Source organism: Triticum aestivum, chromosome 4A (genome assembly GCF_018294505.1).
Source record: "Triticum aestivum cultivar Chinese Spring chromosome 4A, IWGSC CS RefSeq v2.1, whole genome shotgun sequence".
NCBI lineage: Eukaryota > Viridiplantae > Streptophyta > Magnoliopsida > Poales > Poaceae > Triticum > Triticum aestivum.
Genome location: NC_057803.1, coordinates 628,865,444 through 628,885,425, shown reverse-complemented (window position 1 = coordinate 628,885,425; position 19,982 = coordinate 628,865,444). Strand labels below are relative to the sequence as shown.

Genomic DNA, 19,982 nt, shown 5'->3' with positions numbered 1-19,982 from the left:
CCTAGTAGTTTTTTAGGCGAAAATCTATGGTATTCCAAGGAAGTCCCCGGAAGACCCCAGCGCCGCCACTGCTTGGACACGGCCTATACACGGCCAGCTTGATCTGTATTGCTTTCTGTGCATGCTAAAACTTGTACTATTACTCAAGTAGTAGAAATGTTACCATCTGAATTACAAAGATCAACGATCTCTGGATTTTATTTTGAAAAGGCTTATGACAAAATGATCTCGGATTCTCTTTTCCATATTCTAGAAAAAATGGATTTAATGAGACCTGGATGAACTGGTTTTAGGTAGTGGTTAAGGGAAGGACACCTAACATCCAGAGGTAAAAGCACCGGGGGTCCATAAACTTGCGCGGTCGGTGATGATTTAGTCCATGAACTTGTAGACGTTAACTCCACCATCCACTAACTTGCACCTCTGGTAAAAAAACATACCCAATCAGACACGGCCACTTGGCACTAGAGATTTTGCAGATACACCCCTGTCATGTCTGTAATTTATGTGCGGCCGCATGAGCCCAACGAGAGTTAAAATGGGCACCGCCAAGTTAATGATGTAGTTGAGAGAAAATTTGGGAGTTTCAAATGTGTGAGGCAAAGAGCACTACTCTCCCCTTTCCCTTTTTAACATTGATGCTAACTGTTTGCGGAGGATAGTTTAACATACTCATAATGGTGGCCAAATTGTTGGTTTAAATGTTCTAAAAATGTTGGTTTAAATCCTCATCTGATTGATAAAGGGGTGGCCATTTCCAATATGTTTATGACACAATATTGTTCATTTAAGATGATATTAGAAGTGCTAGGAATTTAAAACCGCTTCTATACTAGCTTGAGCAAATGTCGGGTTTAAAAAACAATTTTCAAAAAAGTGAGGCTTTGATAGTGTTACATGATGAAGCCAATGTATGCTGATATTTTTCAACTATCAATTGGGGTATGGGCCTATCAGATAATTAGGTGTGCGTGTGGGTGGTAGCAGGTTGCATGTGATTGGTTGGGTACCTGATGAGAGAAATGTACAAAAGATTGGACGGCTCGGAATCTGGAACTCTAACCCTTGGTGGTAGAGTAACTAGTACCAAAGTATGCTTAACCAGCATACCAGTGTTGGGGAACGTAGTATTTCAAAAAAAAACTGCCCACGATCACGCAAGATCTATCTCGGAGAAGCATAGCAACGAGCGGGGAGAGTGTGTCTATGTATCCTCGTAGACCAAAAGCGGAAGCGTTTAGTAACGCGGTTGATGTAGTCGAACGTCTTCGCGATCCAACTGATCAAGTAACAAACGCACGGCACCTCCGCGTCAGCACACGTTCAGCTCGATGACGTCCCTCGAACTCTTGATCCAGTTGAGGCCGAGGGAGAGTTCCGTCAGCACGACGGCGTGGTGATGATGATGATGAAGTTACCGACGCAGGGCTTCGCCTAAGCAGTACAACGATATGACCGAGGTGTGTAACTGTGGAGGGGGGCACCGCACACGACTAAAAGATCAACTTCTATGTTCTAGGGTGCCCCCCTGCCCCCGTATATAAAGGAGGGAGGGGGAGGCCGGCCGGCCAGGCTAGGGCGCACCGGGAGAAGGGGAATCCTACTAGGACTCCAAGTCCTAGTAGGTTTCCACCTAAAGGAGAAGAAGGAAGGAAGGGAGAGGGGGGCCGCGCCCCCAACCCCTTGTCCAATTCAGACTGGGCTTGGGGGGCGCCACCTCCTGGCTGCCACCTCTCCTTCCCACTAAGGCCCACTAAGGCCCATCAACTCCCCGGGGGGTTTCGGTAACCTCCCGGTACTCCGGAAAATACCCGAACTTCTCCGGAACCATTCCGATGTCCGAATATAGCCTTCCAACATATCAATCTTTATGTCTCGACCATTTCGAAACTCCTTGTCATGTCTGTGATCTCATCCGGGACTCCGAACAACCTTCGGTCATCAAATCACATAAACTCATAAGACAAATCGTCATCGAACATTAAGCGTGCGGACCCTACGGGTTCGAGAACTATGTAGACATGACCGAGACACCTCTCCGGTCAATAACCAATAGCGGAACCTGGATGCTCATATTGGCTCCTACATATTCTACAAATATCTTTGTCGGTCAAACCGCATAACAACATAGGTTATTCCCTTTGTCATCGGTATGTTACTTGCCCGAGATTCAATCATCGGTATCATCATACCTAGTTCAATCTCGTCACCGGAAAGTCTCTTTACTCGTTCTATAATGCATCATCCCGTGACTAAATCATTAGTCACATTGCTTGTAAGGCTCATAGTGATGTGCATTACCGAGAGGGCCCAGAGATACCTCTCCGATACACGGAGTGACAAACCCTAATCTCGATCTATGCCAACTCAACAAACACCATCGGAAAGACCTGTAGAGTATCTTTATAATCACCCAGTTACGTTGTGATGTTTGATAGCACACAAGGTGTTCCTCCAATATTCGGGAGTTGCATAATCTCACAATCTGAGGAACATGTATAAGTCATGAAGAAAGCAATATCAGAAAAACTAAACGACCATTATGATAAGCTAACAGATGGGTCTTGTCCATCACATCATTATCTAATGATGTGATCCCGTTCATCAAATGACAACACATGTCTATGGCTAGGAAACTTAACCATCTTTGATTAACGAACTAGTCAGGTAGAGGCATACTAGGGACACTTTGTTTGTCTATGTATTCACACATGTACTAAGTTTTCGGTTAATACAATTCTAGCATGAATAATAAACATTTATCATGATATAAGTAAATATAAATAACAACTTTATTATTGCCTCTACGCATATTTCCTTCAACCAGTCTATGACTTTTCTATGTACACCAGTCTATCACCAAGGGTTAGAGTGATAAATCTATTAAAAGATTATTATTTTCGGCAAGGAAGTGGTACAAGGAAAAAAGTATCACATGATGTGATGGTCTGTTATATCACTTATATGTAGACCAAAGAAAAAGAAAGGGGGCTTGGCATTCATAACATGGAAAGTTTAATATCAACCTATTATCCACCTTGATCCCCACCTTTTTATAATCCTTCCTCCATATACATTGTTATATAAGATAAGTCTCATAACAATCTCATTCAGATCGAGTCCAGTCGCCGCTACGGTCACATCAATCCATTATGGCTCGGACCTACTTAGCAGTTGGATCCTTTGGGAAGCCATGGTAGGGATTATGTTAGTACATTCTTAGGCAAGAAGTGGGTTATATCACCCCCTATTATAGACTTGTCATCTTCGGATGCATCATTTTATTATGTTTGTGCCTAATATTAATGTTACTTCAACTACCTTACCCCCTCCCCACCCCACCCCTCCTTTTAAGGAGGTTTCAAAGCACCCTGTCACAACTCGTCACACATGCAAGAAAGGAAAATAAAATGTCGGTTTCGTTATAACAACCTTATTTTTATGTGAAAGTGGGCCTCGGTTGTTCTTAACAATGATGGCTATTTATTTATGTTGGTCGATAGGCAAAGAATTGCTTGAGTGAAGATAGTGGCACAAGACAGATTAAAAGCAAAGGGAATAGCTCATATGGAAAGAAACATGTATTAGTCAATGAAATTCAAAAGAGAATGGAAGAAGGTAAACATAGCATGTCTCAAAAGTGAGGCGAGGGGACTCCGCCTACAACGAGAGGGATGCCTCGCGAGCCAGGCTTTGGAGATGGGGCCTTTTGGCAAAGCCAAGTCAATTCGGGACAACAAACCCTGCAACTAAGGAAAAGGTTAGCGCACGAATGGCAAATAGAAAAGTTGAAGAAGACATTCTAGGAGCTAAAGGCATCTCACTCATCTCTCATTCGCTTGCTTCTTCACTCTCCCAACCAATACAATGAGTGAAAAATCCGTTTACTTCCCTTGGGGAAGACACAGTCGGTACATAAGAAACAAAGGTGGCTAAAAACTTCTTTGAATCAGAACCCTTTTTCGTGGAGTCTTTGAATCGGAACCCTACAACCCCCTCTTAGGGCGATAAGGAGAAGTAGAAATATTCTGATTCCTTCATGGGGAATCAACGAAGGCAGCTGCTCCGGTAGCTTTTTGAAGGGTATTCTCATAAATCCCATCAACAATATTTTGTCTACCCACTTCTCTTTCACAAGTATATTTATGCATTTCCCATGATTATGGATTAAATGGTTCTGAACCTATGAAAATAGTTAGTTGTAATAACAAGACATTTAATTCACTACTTGTGAAACATTTCAAAGATTGGAAACGTACCTCCAACAGGCAAGGTGGCTCAAGATATGGAAGTTGTGAGATGGAAAGAAAACCACAAAAAAATTATTATTGGCACTAAGATGAAATCCCTTCTTACCGCAAGCTTTTAATAATATGGTTGTGATCTATAATTACATGTGACTATCTCCACTATAGGAAGAACATCTTCAGCATCTCGAAATCGTATTCGACTGATCTCCTCCTTAATCGCTTCTGGCTAAGCAACTTTCGGCAGAGGAAGGAGGTGAGTCACTTCTGGCGAAGCAATTCGATTTATGTTTTCATTGCATCCACTTAATTTCAATCAAATCAAATATATTGAAGACAATTCTTGACAAAGAACCCATGGATGGAAAGAAAAATAATATAGAATAGTTGGGCAAATTGAATAAAAATCAAGTATTTTTACATGAAAGATATACATGTGATAACTGGGAATGGACAACAGATAGACTTTTGGCATGATACTTGGTGTGGGGACAAGCCGCTGAATGTGCAATCTTGTGATTTGTAATGAAACTAGCAGAATTGTGAAGCAAATGGCTGAATGTGGCTGCAGATTGACTTTTAGGAGGTGGTTGAATAGGGATAAAATGTTTAAAATGAATAGGTTGAATGGAATGTTGAATTATGTGCATCTTTATCAAGTTACTGATGCACCCAAATGGAAGTGGCATAAGGATGCAAAATTTACTTTCAAATCCCTATACAATCATTTGTCTGATGTAGGCCCAGATAGATATTTTAAGCATCTTTGGAAAGCTAAACTTCCATTAAAAATTAAAATCTAGTTTTGGCTCATTAGGTATAGTGGCATTACTCTAAAAGAAAATATGATTAACCAGAGAACATTCTTCGCATATATATTATTGCTTGGCGACCAAATACGTTTGGAGCATTGTGTGCAAATGTATTGGCAGCAGAGATAGACTTCGATGTTTTTTCAAGTACTTTTGGTGAATTCCAAACATTTGACTAGTAGCCGGAATTTGCAAATTTTGGGGTTAGCTGCAATTTGCCGGGCCATTTGGAACTTGTGCGATAGAGCATGTTTTGATCATAAATTTGGTTAGATCTCTTGTTGATTTCATTTGCTACACATGATCGTTTATGCACTATTGGGTAGGTTTACAAACTGAAGGTGATCGACTGTTGCTGGAGTAAGGCGCTGACGTGATGCAAAGGGAGGCTCTGGTGATGCATGATGATAGGTGTATAGAAAGAAGGGGACAAATTGTACGGCTCGAGGTAGGAAGATCCGGAGAAGATGATTATGACAGATAGGAATGATGAAACTATATTTTAAAAAATTGTTGCTGGTAGTGAATTTGGTGATGATGAGGTGATCTAGGGTGTTGGATTCCCTCTTTGCAATATACTAGTGGTTGGGGGCCGTCATTACGGGCCGCTTTTCTCCATCTTAAAGAAGAAACTCACCTTCATCTCAAAATTAAAAAAAATCTCACATCCCGTGGACATCACATCCATCTCGAAAACAAACAAAAAATCCTAGAAAAACTTTTCTTGAAAATAAAAGAAAGTCTCACTTTCATCTTTCAAAAAATATCAAAAACTTTCTCACTGCGGCCAACCAGCATGCGCCACGTGGCATAGCTGGTTATCCGCCAATGCATTTGGCCTTAATGGGTTTATTAATATACTATGTTATTTGTCTCGGTTTGTTGTTAGAAGTTATATACGACACGCCTTCAGCTCCCTTCAGTGCTTGTAGTCATCGTTAGATGGTCTACGGATCTGAATGTAATTTTTTTTTCTAGTATTCGTTGTTCTACCTTAATAGTTGTGAATAGATCGAAAGTTTTGTTATAAAAAAAGATGTGGCAGCGGCCTGCGAGACTTTTGATTCCGCGGGCCTTTTTTCCTATGTTTTGTGTTGTTATAGTTTGATCACGGAACACAATCCTTTTTTAGGATCATATGGGAAAAAACTTCCCTTGATTAGCGACCAAAGATTGTGGCATAATTCTGCTTCGGGATTTGTATCCAGACGAGATGTGATCATGAGCAATAGAGTTGAGCTCCTTTGATTCTCAAAATGAGAAGTTATAGATGTGGAAGGTGAAAATAAAAATAAATTAAGTTCATGCAATGACACGTCGGTCACGAACCTATTTGTGATTGGATGGTTAGGACTTAGGAGGACACTGGTATCTCGAACCCACGAGGCTTCGACTCGTAACCTGGTATCCGTGCTTGCACTTTCCTGAATTTATTTTAGGCCTTGTGACGATGTCCGTTCAGTGGGAGGAGACGTTCCTGTCGACTACAAAGGCGTCCGTAACGACTTCATCAATCTCAAGATGATTTACCGGCTCGGCTTCTTAAATATGTTCATAAGAATAGAATGTGCGTGCATGCATCATAGAGGTGGGTGTATGTGTATTTGTATTGTACTGTGTTAAAAAAAAAGACACGTGAGCCACGTATGGTGTACATTGAAGATGCGTCTGTTGGGAAGCTTCAACAGGAACAGCAGTACACACGAAAACTTTTCGGTGATCTGCTGAAGATGCTCGCCATTGCCAATTTAGTGCGATCCACGTGGAAATCACGTCGGTTGTCACTCTGGTGCCGTGGTGCGTTGACGCCGTCATTATGCCTGTGTTGCATCTCAAATCACCCGCTCCTTTTATTTATTACTGATGATTGAGGGAACGTAACGGTCTGTTTTTTGTTAGTGGTGTGGATGTCTCTGGCCGATGAATTGCTTAAGCCGAGTGCTTCTATTTGTGGACTCACCCGCGTTAAAGAAGGTAGCAAGAATTTTACAAGAGCTTGTTTCCAAATCGCGCACGAAATTGAACAATGGTAAGTTTAACTCTAATTGCGTCCAACCACCCTACAGCTCCAGCTCAACCCCAAACCTACATCTCCTTCAGAGAGTTCTTCCAAAGACATACACGACTATAATCATACATTGGTTGGATGATGATCTCTCCGGCCAACATCAACATGCGCTGCCCAAAATAACTCAACCACTTAGATCATCATGAATCCACAAAACTGCTGCCGGTACTAGTACTAGTTAAGCATTGGAGGTACAGTGAAGTGGTTGATGCCCACATTTACAGCACATATTATTAACACTACTAGAAGAAAATTAATACAGCAAGATTTTACCGGCACACGGGACGGAAATAGATACGATGAAAAAATATGCCAACACCGACAAATTACTTACTCGCGACAAAACATTGAGTCAGATATCATCAATTTATCACGAATGAAGACTGGCACGATCACCGTGATCAACAAAGAGAAGTTGCTTCCTTCCTGTGCCCCGGGCCCGATTCATGGTGCGCGGCGAGAATGTCTCCCGTGGCATTGGCTCCATGACGGATCTCGTCATGAGTAGTGCTTCCATGGTCATGGTTGTTGGAGCAGCAGCGGCAGGCGAGCCTTCATGCGGCCGCCTGGAGCGCTGAGGAACCATGGGGAGGTCCTGCCCCACGAGCTTGGCGATGTCGATGCTTGCCGAACCCGGGGAGAGAGATCGGTGGTAGGCCATGGCCTTCTTCTTCTTGAGAACATTCAAGACCAAGGGGATGAGTCCATCCATTGTAATGCAACTATGCTATGCAAGCCTGCCTGCCAAGGGATTCCTCTTCATAGGCACAACCGCACAAGAAGGTATGCGGCGCATGATGTATCAAAGGTTTTGACTCTTGACCATTCAAAGTTCAAAGAATGCCTCATCTTCAACTGCAAGGAAAACACCGCCAATGGTTTTATATGGTTGCATTTCTCTTATAAATTCCATTTTCCTCTTTTCAACTAAACTGTCCACAACTCCGCACCAGCTCATCTTCTCATGGGCTGTCAATATCTAATCTCATCTGCCATGATAGTGGTGGCATAGAGGGAAGGGCACATACTGCTCAAGGTATCAAAGAATTTATGCAACTCAAGGTTAGTAAAATATCCTTTCTTGCAGGGGGCAGACCCAAGAAAAAAAATGAGAGGGGGCAAACATGTATGGACATATTCATGAACCAGCAAGGCAAAAACATCAGTATAAACTAAAACACGGGCATAATCACTTCATTCTTCATGAGGTAACCAAGTTCGTTGAGAAGTGAAAGAAAACTAAACATTTGAGATAAAATGAATTATGTCAATATGACAGTATCTTCTTCCGAACTTGTGTAAGACAACATTAATCGACCCGCAAGAATTTTTTTATCAAATTGAGTGAGAAGCAATTCATTAAAGGTCAGCGTCAAAAGAGGAAAAGGTGTTTAGCACATCATCTATCTTCCGGTTCATCCCACGACACTCACTACTTACTAGGAGTAGGTTGCATGAAAATGTTTAACCTCTCCATTTGAATGAAAAAGGACTCGGTAGAACAGAAAATAAAAGGTCAGCATGAAAATGTTTTTAACCTCTCCGTTTGCTTCCCTCACTACTAGAATCTGCAGGCTTGCCTGGCACTCGACAAAGGCTGAAAAAAGGCGGCGACGTGTTTGCCAGCAAACATGACTCGGCTGGGCAGCCGTCAACAAAAGTTACTTCCGGAGTTCTTTCCATGGGCACCGGGAAAACACCTAAATAATTATCGAGCGCAAAAGAAAAAATGTTTTCAACAACCGAATGCAACAAAAAAAACTATCGAGTGGAAAAAAAGTGCTTGGCAAAAGTAATGTCTGCCTAACCCGTCAAAATGCACTCAGCAAACGATTCCAGTAATGTTAGTAGGTAATTCATCCTCAATCGCTGCCTCCGGTACAATAGAGATCTAATCTAATCCAGTTGGTAAGCTGGTAAGGTACAGCACCTTAAATATTTGGAGCCAAAATTTAGTACAGTAATAAGTATTAATTACAACTGAAAACTAGTCGACACGACTTCTTTTACTTCCCGCCAAGTCTCGACACTGCAGTCTAAACTATGTTAGCCTCTACAGGATGTGAGATGCACATCTCTGTCTAAGCAGGCTTTGACGAAACCCACCACATGAAACACAAGGCAAGCCTGTAGCAGATTCGTCCGTCTCTCAACTTCAAAGGGCACTGCTACCCTTTTACAATCTCCCGGTAGAACATGTTGATGAAATCATCATTCTGCACAGACACAAAAAAGGCGTGAGCAGATACTCCATAGTCAACATGAGTGTCAGGAGGCTATGAATTTGTTGTAGCGACAGAATAGAATTATGCGAACCCAGCAACAAATTGAATCAACCTTATTATTTACTACTCCTTCCGTTCCATAAGAAATGTCGTGGTTTTAGTTTGTCTTCAGTTTGGTTGTCATGTACTCCATCCGTTACATAGTAAGTGTCGTGGTTTTAGTTCAAACTTGAATAAAACCACGACACTTATTATGGAACGGAGGGAGCACATGACAACCAACAGAAAGAAAAATTACCTGCACAAGCCTCAGCAATGCACCTCTCAGGTTGTCTCTTGATAGTATCACTGGGCCATACGATGCTGTTGGGGCAAGCAGTGGAGGAGGAGGATTAGGTGGTGGAAATGGCTGAAGCAACAGCGCACCGTATGGTGGAGGGAGGCATTCAGTGGGCCGTGCAAAGTGCTCGAGCGAAGGAGACCTTTGCCAGTGCTGAGGACGAGGTGGAGGGGGAGCAGAGGATAGTTGAAAGGGCTTGAGCAAGACAGCACTTTGCCTCTGCTGAGGATCAAGTGCAGGAGGAGCAGTGGATTGTGTAAAGGGCTGGGCCAAGGGAGCACTTTCCCTGCGCTGAGGATCAGGTGGGGGAGGAGCAGTGGATTGTGCGAAGGGCTGGGACAAGGGAGCACTTTGCCTGTGCGGAGGATCAATTGGAGGAGGAGCAGAGGGTAGTGGGAATGGCTGGAAATAGGGAGCACTCTGCCGGTGCTGAATGGAAAGGGGGGGAAGAAATGGGGGTGGAGCTGAAGATGGAAAAGCAGCATGAGCTGTTGCTGCTTGCGAAGATGTGGTAACAATGGGGGGAAAGAATGGTGGTTTTGAAAGACTAGCAGGCTGAATGGTAGGAGCGCTGGTGGGTACATGAGCATCTTGGGGAACCACGGTAGCTGCTGACGCTCGTGGAGCAGGAAGCAGATTATGTGAGGCAGGAGGCTGTGATGAAACAGCACTAGGCGCTGGCGATGCACGCCTAGATGAAGGAACCGCCCTGATAGGTTGATTTGGCTGTACTGGACCTGCTCCACCAGTGGGTGCTCCAACACATGCAGCTGCCTGGCCGAAGAGATTAAAAATGGTTAGTCTCGTATAATTACATAATGATGCTGGATTGCAGAGCAACCACCGGAATAAACACAGATGTCCAGTGTTTCCAAACAGAATGACACGATATGGGAGGACGAACGAGTTTGCTTACTGTTAACAAAGCTGACAATAACTTGAATTCAACATCGCCAGGTACCAATGTAGATGGTGTTGTTGGCTGCTCTAGGGTATCTTCAGATGAGGGAACATCAGATGCTACTTCCAGCTCTTCACAATCACTGAAACTGGGCACAGTAAGATGATTTAAGTTGTGCTGTTCTGTACTCATGAGCCAAAGGGACCAGCTCAGCTAGACAATACGGTAAACTTGCATTATTACCCCTCTGGTTTCCTGCAGTTCTTTCATGTGACAGAGTTTTCATCATTCAGTTATTTAAACGAACTAATATTTATCCATAAGGAGAGCTCTAATTTCTTCTTCTGCAATATTTTTAACCCGGCGTTCTATAAAGGCCCTCGTATTAAAATTAAAATATTAGCCAAAGATCAGTTTTGTGTTTCTCCCCTTGCCACTCTTGTATCATAACGCCAACTCCTCAAAGTATTATGTTTGATCGTTAAGTTTGTACGAGGAAACGACTAAAACAGGTAGTGATACAACTTTGATCACGGCTAAAACAAGTGTAAAACATCTAAACAACTTAGAAACGATTAGCAGAGAGCAAATGGAATAGCTAGAGGCTATCTTCTATGCAAAGGTAAATAAGAAGCATGAAGATTCCGAATACCTTTTAACTGAAGGAACCAGTTTCTCTGGGGATGCCCTGGAATATGCTTTACGTATCCTGTACATTTCGTAGGCAATGTATAGTTCAGCGAGTACATGGCAAAAGATATAACTACTTGAAGAAAATGTCTAGCCATCTCTTGTAGTGGACAGAATCAAGCAAGCAAGCAAATGAAAGCATGGACAAAGGTTGAGCATCTGGTTAAACATACAGACAGATAGGTCGTGGATACAGGCTAAACAAACACTTAACCTCTGAAACTATAATTAACTAATGGAATGGCGTTAGTAAGCATCTGGTTAGTTTATGTGGCTCTGCATATTCAGTATTCCGCAGACTGCATTTCAATACCACACCTATGCTGAACTTCTTTTCAAAAATGTCTACAGGTGGCGACTGCCCACCTGAACGATTTCCATTAAATTGCTTACGCGATCAATAGTTTCTTTACAGGGAGTTCTACACAGAGAGGGGTGATCCTGTGGGAAAAACACACGAAGGACATAAGCTACAGCAACTCGGAGAAGTTTTTGACCCAGGCCTGGAGGATCGTTTTAGAAATGAATAAGGAGCAGCGCCACCTCCCGTTATTGATCAGGTTCGTTAGCGTGTGCTTACAGAGAACTGGAGAAGTTGACAGGTACTAGTCATTAATCTCAGCATATTATCTAACTTCTAAGACACTGAATCAACCAGTATACAAAATTCAAAAACAGCTACACTAGCAAAAACATACTTAAGGACCTAAAACTAGAGCAGATCAAATGAATGACCAAGCAGGATAGCATAACAAGTCAGTAAGACACAGCCTTTCTGGATACTAGGTATTGGATGGGAAGAAAGAAGATTTGTGATTGTCGGCACTGTTTCCTACCAATTGCCCGATTTGCACGACCAATGAGGCAAGGGAAGATGGTTAGCACAGACCAGGTCCTACAGCCTATATATTGGGTTGAAAGCCTTGATAAGTTTTAGTGGGCTTTGCAGTGAATACGCATAGTTCCAAGTATCAGTATATATCAAATGTTATGTACTCCCTCCGTTCCTAAATACTTGTCTTTCTAGGCATTTCAAATGACTACTACATACGGAGCAAAATGAGTGAATCTACACTCTAAAATATGTCTACATACATCCGTATGTAGTAGCACATAATACAGTAGTTTAGTAACTTATTGTTGACAAATGAAAGCATACCAAACAGGCAAACAGATAGACCAACGCGATCAAATTTCATGTTTAAGTTTAAAATGCCACTCCTAGCAGAAAGATATCTGGTGCTATGATCTGCAGTCTACAGGCCAAAATATATCAATACATTCTCATGGATGATATTTAATGCAATAAGAAAAAGAAATTACCTACTGAAAAGATGTGCTACTTCTTCACATTCCTCAGGCTCATAGAACCATATTCCAATAATTTCGGCTGCAGCATTGGTGTATATTATGTAAGGAACTTCCACCTTGTAATCAAAACCGCCCAGGAGGTCCTCGACCAGATTTTCTGCTTACAAGAGGAAGGCAACACAATATTAGCATATACTCCCTCCGTCCCAAAATAAGTGTCTGTCTTTGATTTAGTACAAAGTTGTACTAAATCAAAGACACTTATTTTGGGATGGAGGGAGTACATGTCATGCAAGCTAATTATTCAAGACAGCATTTTATACCAACCAGCTACACGATTCCTTACATACCAAACACACGATTCAGTAAGGTTTTCAAGTGAGCTACATTTTGTTGTGGAAGTTCCTGTACAACCTCATATATAAACCGAACAGGAACCAGCATACAACAATATATACCCCTAGGATGCTGAAGAGTTATTTTCTTAATGGAGGATGCATAAGAGAGAATGTTTCCTGATATGAAGACTGAGGGATGCATTAATTTATCCCAAAAGGCTACAAGCAATCAGTAATGTGTCCCATTTTATCTCATAGTAGTATACAACAATTCAAAGAAAAACCACTCCCCCTATGTACGATTTGTCTCCAAATGTTTAATAGATAGGCATGATTTATTGCCGTAAGGAATCTAGAACCGCAAAAAATACCTGTATTTCGACGATTCATGATGAGAAACTGGAATCTGGGTTGGGTGTTCCTGCAAGAATGTAAAGTTTTATTACGAGATGCACACTCTAAAGCACTTTATAGGTCCAACAAATTTGCATCTCAGAAGAATACAAGAGGACATCTGGTCATAAGTCCAACAAATAGCTGTAGATGCCGAAAATCTCAAAGGTAATGTTTACCAGTAGGCATTGTACTGTTTCAGGAGCATACATCGCCGAATTTACATGTAAACTATTGTAAGATCAGCAACAAACAGTTCAATGCAGGTGTCCAGAGATCGTATACAAAATACTAGCAGGGTCCAAAAACCCCCAATAGCCGATAGCTTGTGACAGACAGGAACTACACACAAATATCAATAAACAGTACTGAAAGTTCCACACCAGCATTTGTTTATCAAAAATATATACCAGCACTGTAAATACTTCAGGCAGTGCAGGCAAAATAAGAAATAGAAAATATTTCCCTAGCAACAAAATCCTAATAAATTTTCACCGTACAGGGGATTTTTGAACAACAATGCAACTAAGTAATACACAGTGCAAAGACCGAATCACAACAACTCCATCTGATCCCCATTTCTTGTAGAAAGCCACTTCAATGCTTTAAACTAAAAATTCACAACATCCGCATCCAAGTAAACACCCAAGTAGCCGGGAATTACACAAGCATCCACCAAACATCGCAAAATTGTAACACCTAGCGGTGCTTTCCCTAGCAACCAAGTCGTCTGCAATCTTCACTATGTAAGGAATTGCAGAACCACGACACGGTCCAAGTACAAAATCATAATGCCATTCCATTGCCAAGGCGATTTCAGTTCTCTTCCAAAAATTCTTAACATCCCCAACAACAGCAAGCAACCAATGCTACATTAATCGGCCGAAGCCAATGTCGCAATCTACGGCGCATCAGTTATAGGGTCGGGGCACGAACCTCTTGACGACGAAGAGCGACCCCTCCACGCCCTTGTGGCTCTGCACAAAAACACGCGTACACGGAGATCGAGTCAGGAACCGCGAAGCAGGGCGTCGAGAAGGGGGGAGGGTTCGGCGGAGGGTGCGGGGGGTTCAGTACAGTACCCATCGGACCGTGTCCTGGTCGAAGCTGTAGGCGGTGACGCTGGCGGCGGTGATGAGGATGTCGACGATGGCGGGGTCGAGGCGCCGCAGCACGGTGAGGTTGAGCATCCGCGTGCCCTCCCGGTCCGCCCCCAGGTTCGGCGTCACCTTGCTCCGCCTCCCGCCGCCGCCGCCGCCGCGCCGCGCCATGAGGAAACCCTAGCTGGCGGCCGGAGCGGCTTGGGTCTGGGGTTTTGGACGGCCGGGGCGGGTGATCGCTGACGAGGGCAGTGGGGCGAGAGAGCCCTCTCGCTTTTGCCGCGCACGCCGTGGCACCGCCGCCGTGTGCGTGACAGATGCCTGCGCCACGCGGGGCCACTTGTCAGTCACCGGATGGAGTGGCTCCGGGGTTCATCCACTCGGCTAACCTTGCCTGCGTCCCAGCCCAGTGAGGAGCTTCTGGTCCAAGACGGGCCTATTACTGCTTTTCAAGTAGCCTAACAGAAACCGCGAGAGCTATATCTCGCCCGTGCCGATTCCTATTAGGTATCGCCTACAGTCCGGCGACTGTCGGTCCGGTAAAACACTGTAGCATTTGCTAGTTTTCCTTCTGTTGTTTTTGTTTTCCCAATGTTTGTACTACGGTATTCTTCGGGTTCTTTTTTTTTCAATGCATGTCTACATTATCCATAAGCGTTGTAAATTTTTCCTATTTAGCAGGAACATTTTTGGTGTACTCATTTAACATTTATCAACTACATGATTAGCATATTTGAAAAATATATGTTTCATGTCTATCTTTTTTTATACACACTCTACTTTTTTGTATACGTCTAGAACATTTTTATCTACATTAATATTTATAAATACATGATTTCACATTTTATTTTAATACTTGTTCAAAAAAGGAATATGTGTTAAACGAATTCAAATACATGTTGAAACATTTTTGTATGATACGAAACATTTTTTGGACTATGCTATCATTTTTTTACATTGGATAAACATTTTTTTTCAAGTCACACACATTCTGTTTGAAACGCGTGCACATTTTTGTGCAAATCATTTTATTGTCATCAACCGCCAAAAGCGGGGATTGAAAGAGCATTTACCACTTAAGTGTTTTGATGTTGATGACGATACAATTTGCGAACTAGCCGTGTGCCTAAACTACATAAGTATACTCTTTATGACACAAGACGGTTGGGCACCCCTCCGGATGGAAAAGAGCGAAGACGGCATTTCCGACGCGTTTTATTTCTTTAGTCATAATAAATCCGTACTATTAAGAGGGGCCCGCATTGGAAGGTACGGGTGAATCAAACACGTACATAACTAAATATTGCACACACATATAGCCTTCCATTTCGAGGAGAGAGTCTCTTATCCAATCTATGTAGAAAAACTGCCCCCAGGGTGGTTGTACCGTAGGTAGCCCCGACTAAACCGCTCTATTGTGGAGTGGTCACTATGGATGTTGCCCTGTTGGTTGTACCGGGCGCAAGGGCTGTTATTGGCCTGTCCGTGGGGCGGTTCAACTGGGTCGTGCGCCGGTCCAACCACCGCAAAAGGGTCATTTCCTTTCGGAATTGGGCTGGCATGTCTAGCGGTGGCTATTCGGTAATTCCGATAGTTGCATAACTACCGGTACAACCGGGGTCCCAAGCAGTTATCCCACTAGGGACTTAACAACTACTAGATGTCATTCTCGGCAGTTCTATCAGTGCAGGTACCGCCCCAACCACCACGAGTAGGATGATTCCACTCAGGTTTGGGGTGCGGTGCCAAGCAATGACCGACCAATTGTTTCGATTTATATTTACAAATTGGTACAGCCGGGACACGTAGTTCTACTGTTGCCCCAACGGTTGTACCGCCCTTGTGTGGGCTTGCACATAACGATGGGATTTGGGTCAACCCTATAAAAGGGAGATGGTTCTTCCACCTCCCACTCATCTCTTGCCCCTTTCTCTCTCCATTGATGCCTAAGCTATTTCTTGTCCTATCTCCTTTTCTAACTAACCAAACTTGCTGATTTGCTAGGAATTGAGGGAGAAGACCTAGATCTACACTTCCATCAAAGGAAATTTGATTCTCCCATACTTTCACTTATGAATCTTGTTACTCTGGGATGTTTGGGCACCCTAGATGGAAGAGGTCACCTCAAAGCCACATTTCATCGTGGTGAAGCTTCGTGGTTGTGCTGGAAGCCTCCAATTAAGTTGTGTAAAGAGCCCCAACCTTGTTTGTAAATGTTCTAGTTGCCGCCTTCAAGGGCACCGCTAGTGGATTCATGGCACCTTGCATTGTGCAAGGGATGAGGAGAATAAGGTGGACTTAGGGACGCCTAGGGAGCATTGTGCATCCACACCTCTCCAACGGAGACATACCTCCCCCAAAGGAGGGAACTCCGGGAACACACATGCATCCTCGTCTCCATTGATTCCACGTGCGGTTATTTCTTTTCTTTACTTTGTGCAAGCTTTTTTTGTGAGTTTATTGTGCTTGCACTTGTTCTTGTGTTGCTTGTCATATATGTTGCCCACCTAGTTGCATATTCAGACAACTTGTTGAACCTAAATTTTTCTAAAGAGGTACAAAATGTTAGTCGCCTATTCACCCCCTCTAATTGACAATACCGATCCTTTCACCCAACGAGCTTGAAACATTATGAATGCCCTCTCCACATCCTTCCTAGCTGCTTCCTTCATTGTTGCAAAGTGGATTTGTTTATTGCCTTGTGGTCCGGATATGGTTTTCACAAACGTTGCCCACTAAGGATAGATGCCACCTGCAAGATAGTATTCCATGTTGTAGTCGCGCCTGTTGACATTGTAGTTGTTGGTAAACGTACTAGAAAACAAAAACAAAATCGCGCCTACGCACACCCAAGATCAATATGAAGATGCATAACGGGTCGGGATCAAGATTGTCATCGTCACAGAGTTGCAGTAGAAGAAGAACGTGTCGGTGTAGATTGTACTTGGAGTCCCTTGAACCGTCGATGAACGATCCTGCGAACTGCCCACGAACAGTCCCTCGAACTGAAGACCGAAAGCACGGCCCCTCTACTTGGTTGCAAGCGTGCAACCTTCACGATTCGGCAGCGGTTTGGCATCCAGAGCTAATCATCGCCGGAGAATCAGAGGGAGGAGATTAGAATCACATTGGGCTTCTAATTATGAGGATGGGAGGATTAGTCTAGCTCTAATTACTCAACTGGGACCAACTAGAACTAGAGGAGACTCCAAAACTTGTGTGTTCAAAAGAGCTCAATACCTTATGTATATATAGATTGGAGGGGAGACGGGCAGCCAAGAGGAGGAGAAGGACTCCCCTCCCCTTGCACCGGCCAAGGAGAGAAGGGGAGTCACGAGCACAGGGGGCGTGCCCGGTGAGCTTGTGACTCTCCAGTGGGTCTTCTGGCCTCCCTCCGAACCTTCGAGGGTCCCTTATGGTTCAGAAAAAAATCACCATAAAGTTTCATCGTATTTGGACTCCGCTTGGTATTGATTTTCTGAAAAGCCAAAAACAAGCAAAAATAGGAACTGGCACTGAGCACTGAGTTAATAAGTTAGTCCCAAAAATGATATAAGTAAAGCATATAAAGCATCCGAGATTGATAATATAAAAGCATGAAACAATAAAAATTATAAATATGTTGAAGACGTATCAGTGTCGAGATAATAAATTTGGGTGAAATACTACCCTCGAAGACTGTTGCGATCCCCTATACTTGTTGTGTTGAACCAATACATTTTATTAAGCTCCATTAGTCCATACGCCTCATACGACGAAGCATCGGAAGGTGGCGCCCGGGTTGGCGACAACTTCCGCGCTGACGACGCGAAGGCTCCAACCGGTGGAGGAGGAGCGAATGGCGGCAGAGCTACGAGAAGGTTGGCACGGAGGAGAAATAAAAGAGGAGAAAGAGCAAATGAAATCGATAGATCTGGGGGGTGAATTTGTGGTGGGGTCGAGGTATTGGGTTCGACGTGGCAGGCAACCTGAGCGTTTGAGGGGGTTTGAGACGCCTGACTGTAGATGCTCTTAGAGCGTCCAGAACTGGACCTCCCACATGCCCCTCATTTATTCGTAGGACAACCCGGACCCAAAAACCGCACTCAACTGGACACCTAATATTCAGCCAAATTGTCTAGGTTATTTGGCACCCCTTAAATCCAGTCCATATGTGAGACGAATATGACGAAGTCCGTACATGTCAGAAGTGGCTGTCATGTCAGGCTGACCCATGTTTCCCCATCCCAACCCCACATAAACCCCATACCATCCCCATTTGGACCAAACCCAAGCACTCTCAACTGCTAAGCTTCCTTCACACTCTGCTCCGATCTGCACCCTCCTCGTATATCCCCCTCCCTTCCCCATTGATTGGGACGCACTCGCCAAGTCAAATTCTAGCTCCTTCAGCCGCTGCTCCTTCCGGAAGGCGTTGGGTGCTCGTGCCCATGGCTTCCCGATCCAGAGGAGCGGTTTGCTCGTCATGGAAGGAAGAGGGCGGCGCTGGCTAGATATAGATGGTTCGGTTGCGGGTCCTGTAGATTTGTGCTTTGGCCACTGCCCACCGCGACGTCATCTGCTGATACCCTTCACCATCAATGCAAATGCCAAGGCACTGCGGCCCGACATGGAGGTGTCCGAGTGGCCCTCCTACACCGAGGAGTACTACCGCCACTCCGGAGACCCTAAGAGGAAGGTCGTCGAGGAAGTGGTGAAGTCCGGCGTCCGATATCTAACTTTTATCTGTCGTTTAGCTATAGATTATAGTCGATCGACGAACTTGCTATGTCCGATCTTTTGTGAACTTGCTATACCCGGTTGTATAGACTTGCTATGTCAAATTTATGGGGCACTTGTAAAAAAAGAATGAAAATATATTTTTTCTTGAAAAGAAGTAGGGAAACCTGGACAAGGAAGGACATGAGCAGTACAGTTCCTTCCCGTCCCGTCCCTTGTTTTGGTCAAACAAGGCAAAACGCAAGGCAAGCAAAAAGAAGCAAGGCGGAGCAACGCTATCATGGCATGCATTAACTGAATTTCTACAATTCTATTTGGGGCTCGCCCCCTTTTCGATTTCCAGCAATGGCCGCCAAACCAGCACGCGGAAGGATCGTCGCTCTGAGGAGAAGGATCTGAACCAAAAAAGAAGACAAAAGGGATCTCCGGAGGATCGTTGAGAGGTACGTATAATAACAAACAAAGAAACAAAGGGCGTGCAAGTAGGCATGCATGAGGCTAAATTCGGGAGCGCGCGGGCGTGGTACAGCTAGGCTAGGTGGAGCAATGAAGCCAGCCGCACTGCATCGAGCCATCCAAACACATGGGTGGCGACCTTGACTCGGCGCGCGATCAGATCAGATCGGATCAGATCAAGCTCCTTCGCTTTGCCAGTTGCAAAGCCAGCAGTAATTAAATCATAAACTCCCGCGGTCAAATTATTTGCCATGTGATCCGTGCACATGCTTAATTGCGCCGTTATTTTACAATCTGTGCAGAGCCTCAGCTTTTGAGTGAAAATTGTGTGGAACGCACCGGAGCTAAGGACCTGCTTGGATCCAAAGGACTATTTTTAGTC

At 43.9% G+C, this 19,982-nt stretch overlaps 1 protein-coding gene across 1 annotated transcript; it reads right to left on the bottom strand.

The window, feature by feature from the left end:
- Window positions 1–8,938: 8,938 nt before the first annotated feature.
- LOC123087752 (mRNA-decapping enzyme-like protein) lies at window positions 8,939–14,837 on the bottom strand. Its single transcript, XM_044509852.1, has 8 exons — window positions 14,408–14,837; window positions 14,262–14,302; window positions 13,304–13,353; window positions 12,607–12,751; window positions 11,246–11,302; window positions 10,609–10,741; window positions 9,651–10,466; window positions 8,939–9,343 (listed from the first exon to the last, which is right to left on the bottom strand). Exons 1-8 carry the CDS (start codon window positions 14,594–14,596, stop codon window positions 9,296–9,298), a joined length of 1,479 nt encoding a protein of 492 aa, XP_044365787.1. The 5' UTR covers window positions 14,597–14,837; the 3' UTR covers window positions 8,939–9,295.
- Window positions 14,838–19,982: the final 5,145 nt, after the last annotated feature.